Below are 13,276 nucleotides of genomic sequence, written 5' to 3'. Positions count from 1 at the left end.
ACTTGTCAATGCTGGTCGGAAATTCTGAGTGCCGGACGGGCCCGTCCAGCGCCGTCCGGCGTGGGCAGAACCCTGATATATATATATATATATATATATATATATATATATATATATATATATATATATATATATATATATATATATATATATATATATATATATATATATATATATATATATATTGCTATATGTGTGTGTCGGTATGTCTGTATGTCAGTATTTATATGTATATGTATGTATATGTATATTTGCACGGTACCATGTTATTGTAAATGGCCTGTTAAGTTATGCTTTGATGTTAATATTATGTCTCAATATCTTTCAGATGCCCCGCAAGAAGAATTGGAAGAGGAGTGCAGTGCTGAAGAAGAGGTTGAGTTTGGGTCGTGTCCCATCAACCACTGTGCATTTGGACCATACAGTCCTTCAGGACTGTCATAATATTGCAAATGAATCTGGAAATGATGTCCTTCGGGACTGTAAAGATGGAAATGTAGTCCTTCGGGACTGTAAAGATGGAAATGTAGTCCTTCGGGACTGTAAAGATGGAAATGTAGTCCTTCGGGACTGTAAAGATGGAAATGTTGTCCTTCGGGACTGTAAAGATGGAAATGTAGTCCTTCGGGACTGTAAAGATGGAAATGTAGTCCTTCGGGACTGTAAAGACATGGCAAATGAATCTGGAAATGTAGTCCTTCGGGACTGTAAAGACATGGCAAATGAATGTGCAAATGTGGTCCTTCAGGACTGTAATGACATGGCAAATGAATCTGGAAATGTAGTCCTTCGGGACTCCAATGACATGGCAAATGAATCTGGAAATGTAGTCCTTCGGGACTCCAATGACATGGCAAATGAATCTGGAAATGCAGTCCTTCGGGACTCTGATGACATGGCAAATGAAACCCGAAATGCAGTGCTTCGTGACTCTAATGACATGGCAAATGACAATGTAAGTACTAGGGAAAGATTTATTTCATACAAGGAAGGAAATGAGACATCAGAACATGACACGAGTAGTATGGCAATGAAAACTACAAGTAATACTGAATATCAAGTGAGAGCGAATGAAAGTGACATTAAAGTTGATAAAATGATTGACAGTGAGAAGGTTAAGATTAAAATTGAATGCTCAGACTTAGTGCAGGGCAGTTTTAACCAAAGTCATGCTCAATTTGGTGAGAACAGTGGGAGGCAGTGTGTTGCTAATAGCTATGTTTCTGTACTGTACAGTAAAATAAAAAATGTGCAAATGTGGAATACATGCGACATGGATTTAATACTGCAAACAGGTAATGAATTGTATGGTTGTGTGCAGCAATCACCATCAGTGATGGATGTTTATCTTTTAATCACAGAACTACCACAGTCTATTGAGTTGTTTGACACAAGGTTTAAGTCAAGTTTTGGACAATCTGTCACAGGTCTAATAGGTGAAGATATCAATATAGATAGTTTTGTGATGTCTTTGTACAATGCATTAGTAGTGACATTAACACAATATGATGCATGTTTTGTTAATTTTGGAGCAGCTGTTTTTGCCGTATTGAAGAAAGAGAATATCTTCTATACATTTGACAGTCACTCAAGAGACTCAAAAGGCATGGTTACAGCAAATGGCACAAGTGTACTGATACCATTGGACAGTATTGAGGTAGTGTATAAACATTGCTGTAATTTAGCTACTTCTATGGGTATTGGTAGAAATGAACAGTTTGAAGTGACTGGAATTACTGTGAATATTGAATCTGACTGTGTTGCCAATGTAAGTAATGGAGACAGTAACAGTGATGATGAAGTAGTTGTTGTTGGCATAGAAGAGACACCACAGTTATATTGCCCTTTGGATTTTGAGTTGTGTGAAATGCTGTGCAATGAACTAAGCATTAAGAATGAAAATGTTACACATTTATACAGTGGTCCAGGTATTGAAATGGGTGACCCTTGTAGAACAAAGAAAATCAAGGAGGATGGAAATTGTTTCTTTAGAGCGGTATCATATGCATTGTGTGGTACAGAGAATAATCATGATGTAATTCGATTGGCCATTGTTAAGCATCTTAAAGAGAACTCTGCAGTATTCTATTGCCATTTAAGATCTGGATATCAGTCAGTTGATGATTACCTTGTAAAATCTCACATGCAAGATTTGGGAACATGGGCAACCGAAGTAGAAATACTAGCAACTGCAAACCTTTTGAAATCAGATGTTGTCACTTTTAGTAGAGGTAAATGGTTGAAATATTCTAGCACTCAGATTGACAAAAACAGTGAAACTACCGGTAAATCAATATTTCTGAAACACTGTATGGAAGTTCACTATGAATTTGTGGAATGTGTAAAGCCTCCAGGTGTTTTAGTGTATGAATGTGGCCATAATGCGTTGAATACATCAACGAATACAACTAAAGTCATGGGAAATATTCCACAACGTAAAGTTAAGAGGAGTTTAGGAACTGATGTAAATAAAGTAGTGGACCCAAAACATGTTGATGGGAGAAAAAGAGCTCGAAAACAACTGAAGTATGAGGAGAATGTAGTATCTGTTGATGAGATTTGTAGATCAATAGCACATCGAGTCTTGAAACGGAAACGACCACCTACAGTTAGTGATCGAAGTACTTTGATTAAGAAACAAAGACGAGAAAAGCAACGACAGAAATATTGGACAGAATTTAAATTCCGTGCAAAAAGGAAAAGTGCTGTGAATAGGCAGTACATAGACAATGCTGTAAACAAGAAAGCAAGAGCAAAACAAATGTATGGGGACAAGGAATGTTATAGGCAAGCTAAGAGAGCACAAAGTATTGAGAAATATGAAAAGAATGAAATTCATAGAGAAGATGTTAAGACACGATCTATTCAGAAATATGCAGACAATGAAATTCATAGAGAAGATGTTAAGACACGAAGTATTCAGAAATATGCAGACAATGAATGTCATAGGGAGGATGTTATGGCACGAAGTATTCAGAAATATGCAGACAATGAATGTCATAGGGAGGATGTTAAGTCACATAGTATTCAGAAGTATGCAAACAATGAGTCTCATAGGCAGGATGTTAAGGCACAAAGTATTCAGAAATATGAAAACAATGAAAGTCATAGGGAAGATGTGAAATCACAAAGTATTGAAAAGTATAGACACAACCAGTCTCATAGGGAAGCTGTCAAAGCAAGAAGTATTGAAAAGTATGAAGTGAATCAGTGTCATAGAGCAGCTGTAAAGGCAAGAAGTGTCCAGAAATATCAGGAAAATGAGAGTCACAGGGAGTTGGTTAAAGCAAGATACATTAGAAAGTATAAAGATAGTGAAAGCTACAGGGATGATACTAAGTGTAGGGTATTTGCTGCTCGACAGTCCAAAGCTAATAAACAGAATAACATTGAAACTGTTATAACTATGTTTCGAAATGAAATAGTTCATGGCCCCAATTATGTATGTTCAGTTTGCTATCGACAACTTTTCAAAAATCAAGTAATACAGTGTAAAAGAGAAATATATTCGAAGAAAGGAGGCTTTGTAGCAAAGATTGCAAAGAAGTGTCTTGAATTTCACCAATGCACAGATGTATGTGGTAGTGACTGTTTATATTGGAGACAGAAACAACAGAAATTAATGTGGATATGTTATACTTGTCATCGTAAATTGTTGAATGGGAATATGCCGGCAGAAGCTGCAGCTAATAATCTTCATGTAATGAATATTCCACAAGAATTGAAATGCTTAAATTCTCTAGAGCAACATTTGATTGCTTTGCATATTCCATTTATGAAAATGTTAGCTCTACCAAAAGGTGGTCAGAATGGTGTACATGGACCTGTTCTTTGTGTTCCTTCTAGCCTAGAGAAAGGTACTTATGTTTTGCCGCGACAGGAGTCAGATGATCAAATGATTAGGGTGAAATTGAAACGGAAACTCAGCTATAAAGGTCATTACCAATATCAATATGTGAATGATTTGAAGATCAAAAGTGCACTTCATTACCTAACAATGAACAATAAGTGGTACAGAGGTATTTCTTTCAATAAAGATTGGAGGAATCCATTGTCCAGAATTGATGAAGGAGATGAATGTATTTCTGATGAAGATGGTACAAGACATGAGAGTGATAAACAAAAGACAGAACCACAGGATGATGCTAGAAATATTGAATCACAGGATAATGCTGGAAATAGCAAATCAGGAGATAATGCTGAGAATACAGAATCACAGGATAATTCAGGGAATGCAGACGCAGAGGATGATGATAAGAATAGTGAAGAGCAGCAAGGAATGTTCATGGATACATGTCTTCAACCTGTTGACATAGCTCAGGAAGTTCTTGATCAGCATTTTGACAAAATCTATTGTGTTGCTCCTGCAGAAAGAAATCATCCTGTTGAAATGTTAAGTGATGAAAGTAATGAAGCAAAGTCTTTCCCTGTATTGTACCCTACTGGGTCACCAACTTTTCTGGACAGTCGCGAAGTGAGAATTACACTTGCACGATATCTTCATAATCGTTTGATGAATGTAGATAGCAGGTTTGCGAGAAACAGTGACTTCATATTTTATGCTCAGTGTTTATCAGAGGTGCAACAAGTGTTGTCAAATGTGTCTATAGCAATGCGGAAAGGGTCTAGCAAAACATGCCGTGAAAATATAACTGCTGCAAGTTTGACAGATGAACAATCACTAAAGAAAATTTTAAATTATGATGAAGGTTACAAATTTCTGAAACCAATCCGAGGAACACCACCTTATTGGCAAAGTGCACAGAAAGATCTGTTTGCAATGGTGAGGCAGCTAGGTATTCCGACGTGGTTTTGCTCATTTTCATCTGCTGATATGAGATGGCCTGAGATGGTTGATAGTATTCTTGAAGCACAAGGTGATATTCGCAAAGCAGAAGAGCTGGACTGGTCAGAGAAATGTGCTGTGTTAAGAGATAACCCTGTAACAGCTGCTCGAATGTTTGATCAGAGATTTCATTACTTTTTGACTCAAGTAATAATGTCACCAGCAGAACCTATCGGTAAAATTGAAGATTACTTTTATCGAGTTGAGTTCCAGCAACGTGGTTCACCACATACACATTGTCTGTTTTGGGTGAAGGATGCACCAAAAGTAGACAAAGATGATGACGATGATGTCACTTCATTTGTTGACAAATATGTGACTTGTGAAATGCCATCCTCAGAATATGATGAAGAACTTCATGAAATTGTAAACAGTGTTCAAAAACACAGCACACGGCATTCAAAATCTTGTAGAAAACATGGTACTGATTGTAGATTCAACTTTCCCAGACCACCTTCTGAAAAAACATTTATTGCTCGACCTGACACTGATGCTCAGTTGCCTGAAGTCATAAGAAAGGCTGTTAGTGATTTAGATAAAGCACTCAGTGGAATCAATTCCAATAGTACAGAAAGTTCTGTTGAATACTATGAAGTAGACGAAGTTGAATCAGATCAAGCACCAAAAGTACTAAGTAAAGGTGAGGCCAAGAAAATTCTGTCGAAAATCTGGACTGCACTTTCAGATTCTGAGAAGACTTTCTCAACAGTTGAATCTCTGTTTACTAGTATAGGAGTTACACAAGACTTGTTTGAGAGAGCGTGCAATGTATTAACTAAGAAAACCAGTGTGGTCTTGAAAAGAGAATCAAGTGATGTGTGGGTAAACCAATACAACAAGGACTTGTTACGATGTTGGAATGCTAATATGGATATACAATTTGTTGTTGATGCATATAGTTGCATTGTGTACATTATTAGTTACATATCCAAAGCTGAAAGAGAAATGGGCTTACTGTTGGATCATGCACAAAAGGAAGCTTCTAAAGAGGATAATGCAGATGCCAAGAAAGCACTTAGACGATTGGGATTGTTATATGTTAATAATCGAGAAGTGAGTGCCCAAGAAGCTGTGTATAGAGTGTGCAACTTGAGGTTGAAAGAAGGATCAAGAAAAGTACACTTTATCCCAACAGGGGATAACCCTATCAAAATGAGTTTACCTCTTGAAATTCTACAAATGAGAAGTGAAGAAGGTGATCTTAATGAGGAGGAAATCTGGATGACTAGCATCATAGATCGTTATAAAAACAGACCAGATGGAGATATATTTGATGAAATGTGTCTTGCTAGTTTTGTATCTGAGTACAGAATAATGTCGTCATCAGAGTGTCAAATACATGTTCAAAGAAGAATGTAGTTAAACTGAAAAATGGTTTTGGTCATATGAAGAAAAGAACTCGAACTGCTCCAGCTGTGGTGAGATATGCAAGGTTTTCAGCAATGAAACAGCCAGAGAAGTATTATCAAAGCATTCTTCAACTGTTCTTGCCATATCAGTTTGATGCTCAGTTGAAACTGACAACTTTAATTCATATGAAGAATTCTATAACACTGGTGCAGTGAAGTGTGGTAGCAAAGCTGTAGAAAGGGTGAAGGCTATAGTTGAAAGGAATAGAGCAGTCTTTGAAAAAGAAGCTGATGTACTAGATTCAGCAGAGGAGATCCTTCGAACAAGTGATAACTTGGAAGATGCATGGGCTCAAATTCATCCAGAGTCTGAAATAGATAGATTGGAAAGTTTACAAGAGAGGAAGGACAATTATGTGTCAGATGAAGGAGAAAATGATGAATCTATACCTGACTTGCTGGAGAAAAAACAGAAAGTGTCAGCCTCAGAAGTGTATCACCAGTGTGGAATGTCAAGGAATGAAGCTGTAATATTGCTAAGATCTTTAAATAGCACACAGAGAGAGATATTTTACAAAGTGCGGCAGTGGTGTCTGACAAAGTCAATGGAAAAAGTGTTGAAGCTTTTCACATGTTTCTAACTGGAGGTGCTGGCACAGGAAAATCTCATTTAATCAAAGCAGTGTACTATGAAGCTACACGAATTTTGGCTCGTATTTTACCAAATCCAGATGATGTATCATTTTGTTAACAGCACCAACTGGTGTAGCTGCGTTTAATATAAATGCTAATACCATACACAGTACCTTCTCAATAGCTATTGATGCACAACTGCCATACCAACCGCTCGGAGAAGAAAAGATTAACACATTGAGATCTAAGCTTAGCAGTCTTCAAATTCTCATTATTGATGAAATTTCTATGGTTGATAAGAAACTACTTGGCTATGTTCACGGAAGGTTGAGACAAATTAAACAGACTGGTGATCAGCTGCCATTTGGTGGTGTAGCAGTGATTGGTGTAGGTGATTTTTACCAATTACCACCAGTGAAAGGAAAGGCATTGTATGTGAACAGTGAAGGAGTTGATCTCTGGAATGATTACTTTTCCATTGCTGAACTGACTGAAGTAGTGAGACAGCAAGACTCTGAATTTGCTGAAACATTGAACGTAATCAGAAAAAGACAGAAATCTGATGATTTAGATGCTCATGTTGTTACTATGCTTCAAAATTGTGAAACTGGTGAGGAGGGTAAAGGAATTCATATTTTTGCAACCAACCGAAAAGTTGATGAATGTAACATTAGAAAACTTCACTCGTTAAGTTCAGATGTAATTTGTATTAATGCACAGGATTTGTACAGAGATCCCAAATCAAAGAAATTAGTCAAAGTGAGTGGGCAACATCGTAAAGTGTACAATACCAATTTGGCAAAAACTGTTACTCTGGCAGTTGGTGCTCGTGTGATGTTGACGAAGAATATTGATGTGTCCGATGGTTTAGTGAATGGTGTTTTTGGCATTGTGTCATACATACATGTGGAATCCAGAGAGAGTTTTCCATCTACTATATATGTTTGTTTTGACAATGAAAAGGTTGGTGCAAAACTTCGCCGCCATACAGAGACATTATCAATGATACCAGAAAAAAGCACGCCAATCAAGTGTGAGGAAGACAAAGTGAATAACTGTGGAAGTATACGGCGTCAATTCCCACTGAAGCTGGCCTGGGCTAGTACTGTACATAAAGTGCAAGGATTAACTGTAGATGAAGCTGTAGTATCATTGGACAAAATATTCCAACCAGGACAAGCTTATGTAGCCCTAAGTCGAGTAAAGTCTCTAAGTGGACTTACTATAACCGATTTCCAAGAATCAGCTATATACTGCAATGACAAAATTGATGCTGCCCTGTCCTGTATGCCAAAGTTCATGACATTGTCAGAAGGAACTTATAATGCAGATAGTTCATGTACCATAATGCTGCATAACATAGAGGGTTTGCACTCTCATTTTGAAGATCTGAGAAATGACCATAGATTTATGACAGTTGACTTTATATGCTTGACAGAAACTTGGCTACCAAATTCAGATATGCAGAATGATTTGCAATTAAGTGGTTTTGCACTTTATCACAAGCCAAGAGAACTTTGTTACGATACATCTGACCCAGTGACATCTGAATTGAAGCAGCAAGCTCATGGTGGAGTAGGCATTTATTCAAGTGTGGATCAATGTATTGAAATCTTGGAATTGTGTATAACAAATCTAGAATATCTTGCATTCTATGTTAAAGAGATAAGATTGACAGTAACTGTTATATATAGACCAAAGTCTTATAAAGCTGATATGTTTAAGAGAAATCTGTTGAAATTAGTGATGGAGGTTGAGAAGATCCCTGGTGGCACCATCATCATTGGTGATTTCAATGAAAACATATTTGTGTCTTCATGTTTGCTGAAATTGATGCAGCAGAGAGGCTTCTCACAGTGTGTTTCAGAGGCAACAACAGAAAGTGGAACATTGATTGACCATGTTTATGTGAAAAATGTAGACAGTGTAGGTGTCGAAGTTATACAAACTTATTTTAGTTTTCACAATGCACTTTTGTTGAAGATTTGAATGCATGCAAAGGTGTCATGTTAACTGGTTACCTTTGTGATGAAAGATGAGCTAGTGCTACATATGCTGTATGTGGTATATGAGTAGTTTACAGACTAGTATTGTACAAAGTAGAAGTTTTCAGGGAAACATTTCCTTGAATGGTAGAGAAAAAGGGTAAATATGCAAATGGTCAAGTGACTCATAATTCCAATGATATCACCATCACTTGTGAACTTAATGCAAGATATGGTTTTAAGGTGTGTGTAGATATACCATCTTCTGAAGCTGTTTGATTGACCATGTTTATGGAAAAGGAATCACAAAAAGTTATCCCGTCCTGATGAAAATAAGAAACAGATGGGGAGGGCAGATTGTGACGGGCCCCCATATGTGTGTGTGTGTGTGTGTGTGTGTGTGTGTGAGTGTGTGTGTGCTTGCATACAGGGCCGTAGCCTGAAAGGGGTACAGGAAAAAATCTAAGAACAGTGTGCGCTCTTAGCCAATGTGAAACACCACTTTCCAAACAAAGTCACAGGTAAAGCAAGGAAATTATGCATAGGAGATGTAAAGGTATACAATCCTTATTTAACTAAAACTTTTGGCTGCACGTGGTGTATGCTTCAGGGCACACTGTCCTAGAATTTTTCACATGTAATAATATTAAGTAATATAGGAGCTTAGCATTCCTGAAAAATCACCATTTTACTTCCAAAAGTGTTATGAGCACTGGTATTTACTTTGAAGGCAGGTGTAATGTGACTTGGGTAGAAGTTAGCATTACTAATGTAAACATTTAGTTGTATCAACCTTTTAGGTCACAATTTGTGGTTTGTGTAGTGGTTGACTGGCTATTAATTCCTCAATCAGCCAATGATGTAAATGACATGCCCATCATTACAATTGCATATGTTTAAGGATATATGGATAGACAATAAAATAGCCACTAATAGATGCATAGCTAAAGTTGAACCGTACCACTACAAAAATGTTCTACCGACAAACAGAGGTGCTATGCATGTCTATTTTTACAGCTAACAATTTCATGTTATTAGCATTTACACAACTGTGATGTACCATAGTGTTCAGAATATTTCATCTCTGTCTGTATGTTGTAAATATTCAATGTTAGCCTGAAGGAGACACAAGATGATATGATCCTATGTTTATTCTACAAAATGAACATTTATATTTGAACTGTAACAATTTACTGCACACAGTCATAGTGTTGTAGTGTTTGAGTGTAGTGAGAGAAAAATAATTAGTAATTTACCCAATTCCAAGGTTCTGTCAGGTTACGGCCCTGTTATGCACAGTGGGAGGTGGACTTTGAAATGATTGAAAGCTATGTGTTTGTTGAATTGCTTCAGAAGCAATAATGTAACTGACTCTGTTAGCAATTGACATTTAAAGTTGTAGGTCTGCAAAGAGGTGAAATTATAGATCTGAGATACACAAAAAGTATACAAACTGTAAACTCATTATGTGGAGTGGTGAATGGAAGTTCAGCAGATGCAGAAAGTAAAGATGACCGACCATTGAACAATGTATTTTGAGATTCAGCAAGAAATGTCCCTTTCTGCCTTGCAAGTGAACTGAGGGAATGGATTATCAAATGCTGCTGAAATGAAGTCGCTTGAAGTGATCTGCATTCATTTAAATCTGTTCTATGGATATAGGGATGTTCTACCCTGAAAATATAGCTGACATTCTAGCCAATGAGCTTAGTGAAACCAAGGCCATAGTATGTCACTGAAGTTGTTTGTCTTGAAAGGTACGCACTGCACAGTAATAATGAAACATTCGTAATAGCATTACTGTAGTACTTTATTTGTATGTGAAATAATGAATGACCTTATATAAAAAAAATTGGGAAAAGAGAATGTTTTAAGAATAGATTTGTTATTGAGTAGCAGACTTGTTTAGTTGCAATGTAAAATAGCATGTAATATGTGTGAAAGAATTTCTTAACAGTTCTCTATACACAAGTGGATTACTCAATTGTCTTCTGCAATTTTATTTAGCGAATGCAACCTTTAGTTTTGTGAATGGTAATTTGTGCCAGGAAAAACATGATATAGTAGAAATTTCGGTGTTGTTGACTTTGACTGTGTCATTCTTAACAAGTTCATATAGGAAATTAAGATAGTGCAATGAAGTAAATGTAAAATATTAAAAGCTAATGCTGGCCTCATCAAAACGGCATACTATGGCATAACAGACCTAAACCAAGTTGACAAATTTTAGTATCAGTAATATATGTATTTTGTCTGATTTCATTTTCAGGGTGCAATATCAACTCACCTATGGACTAATGACAATGAAAGAGGCATGTTTCATTCTCAAATTAAAGCAACTTTCACATCAGTGTGCAACAGTGCCACAGGACAGTAACTGAGAGTTCACATGATTCTAATTTGGATGACTGTAACAGAAGGATACTCAAGTCATTTATTTACATTGCCAGGAAGATATTTTCTGCAGATGATAAGAGCATGATAATTCTGGACATTGAAGTGTCTTGCCACAGGAGAGAATGCATTTGTGTGAATAATGTTCTCCACACTAATGTACCAGTGTCACTGTACAATATTGCCATACCACGGATCTGTGAAGCAAGGAAAACAACAGAATGTTCCATTGCTTGTAACTTTTATGACTATAGAATATGACACACAATGCGTCATTCTCTTTCCGAGTGTGACCGTGTCTGCAGATGGTGGCAACGCACAATAAACAAGAAGTACTCAGATTGTTTTCCAAATAGAATAGAACAGATGTGACAATACTTCTAATTTCGGTAACTGCAGAATATTGATCTCACCTTGGTTATGGGCATTGTCAGATGTGGGCATTTTCTGCAAATGATAACAGCCCATGACAAAGCTGTAGTATTGAGAGTGTTTTCCAAATGGGACAATACATATGGCAGTAACAGAACCTGATTATGTCAGAACACTTGCTAAATATATTGATGTAAACTAGTCCTGTTGGTGCATATTGTGCTCTGCATGACTCACTGTGAGGTGGGATGGTACTATGTCACCGTAGCATTCATCAAAGTGACGTCCATACACATTTGCCATGTTTCAGTCCAAGTAGTCATTGTGGTAGTGACAACTCTTGTAAAATTGCACATATTGTTAAAGGAAAGTTGTCATTGAATAATATAAGCTGTGAGGCTCTTTATTTATTGAGGTTCATCACCACAGATTTGATATTCAAGAAGGCTATTTATGAAAAAGTGCATAAAAGTGTTTCAAAGAGATGTGGCTGGAGCATTGATTATAGTGTCACTATAACATAGTCATATTCATTTCATGCAACATCCAACTGTATTTCCACTCCACTGTGCTATTTACAGTTAACTGTATTATATAATGAAAATATCCTTGATTGTATAGCAACTGTAGTTTTAGTTAACTGTAGGATGTAATTTTATATCGCTGAAGCAAATGCTTTTTCTGAATTATTCACCTGTATTGGCCATGTATGAGATGTGCTGTTGATTTCTTCAACACAACAACGAGGTCCATAATAATTCATTTCAAAAAGAGCATATCATTTGGCCTGCATCCAAAACATGTGTACCGGCAGGGGGACTATAGTGTATAGAAACTATTGGAATGAATATCTATCTGGTATCGATCATCAGCGCGTACCGTATGTATGTTTGTGTATACATGTATGCATGTATATGCATATGTACCTGTCTACGTATGTACTGATGTATGTATGTATGTATGTATGTATGTATGTATATATATTTATGTATGTATGTATGTATGTATGTATGTATGTATGTATGAATTTTTGAATGTCCTTAGAGAATATTTTGAGAATACCAGTACCTACAGATTTGATATGTGTTGTGAGGATTCAAAATATTTTGTCTGTTTTTTGTTTTTGATGTTTTTGAAAATATACTGTACTATTTCCAGATAACTGTAGTATGTAATATCCTTGATTGTATAGCAACTGTATTTCAAGTTAACTGTAGTATGTAATTTATATATCCTCAATTGTATAGCAACTGTATTTCCAGTTAACTGTAATATGTAATTTATATATCCTTGAAGATTATATATCCTTGAATAAAGTGCTGTGTTCAAAATTTGTCCATCAGTATTAGCTATGTATAATATGTGCCGGGTATTGGGATGATCCCAAGGTCAAAGATCAAGAGGAATCACAAAATTTTTGGGTTCACTTTGGTCTCATACAGGCCAATGTTAAACAGACACTAGCCCATTTGGCCCTTTGGTCTCTTAAAAAGGACTTAAATAGCCTTTGCAATAGCATAGCTGCATAGAAATAGGGCAGGTCAAAGGTCACTGGAATATATCAAATATAATGCTTAAAAAATCTTCCTCCAAAAATTGGCAAGGTCTCTTAGTTTGAAATTTCGCATGAAGGAGCATGGCTATATAGTCTAAAAAGTGACATGAGCAGAATTTTGATTTATCACTTTTTATGCAAA

At 36.5% G+C, this 13,276-nt stretch overlaps 2 protein-coding genes across 2 annotated transcripts in view; both read left to right on the top strand.

Annotated features, from left to right (window-relative positions):
• Nucleotides 1-12,912, top strand: part of LOC139128202 (uncharacterized) — a 17,208-nt gene extending 4,296 nt beyond the window's left edge. Inside the window, exons 2-4 of the mRNA XM_070694032.1 lie at nt 329-955; nt 1,536-1,657; nt 11,083-12,912. Coding sequence (XP_070550133.1) covers nt 329-955; nt 1,536-1,553 — 645 coding nt within the window. The 3' untranslated portion in view covers nt 1,554-1,657; nt 11,083-12,912. The remainder of the gene's footprint in view (nt 1-328; nt 956-1,535; nt 1,658-11,082) is intronic.
• LOC139128174 (uncharacterized) lies at nt 1,694-8,754 on the top strand (the record flags this gene model as incomplete). The annotated part of the gene is made up of 4 exons (XM_070694010.1): nt 1,694-3,303; nt 3,847-6,137; nt 6,388-6,697; nt 6,999-8,754. Coding segments are annotated over exons 1-4 (5,967 nt in total), but the record flags the coding sequence as incomplete, so codon positions are not given.
• Nucleotides 12,913-13,276: the final 364 nt, after the last annotated feature.

The sequence above is a fragment of the Ptychodera flava genome, unplaced genomic scaffold, assembly GCF_041260155.1.
Source record: "Ptychodera flava strain L36383 unplaced genomic scaffold, AS_Pfla_20210202 Scaffold_45__1_contigs__length_1260105_pilon, whole genome shotgun sequence".
In the NCBI taxonomy this organism is placed as follows: Eukaryota; Metazoa; Hemichordata; class Enteropneusta; family Ptychoderidae; genus Ptychodera; species Ptychodera flava.
Note: the sequence above shows the minus strand (reverse complement) of the source record. Positions and strands in the feature narration are given on the sequence as shown.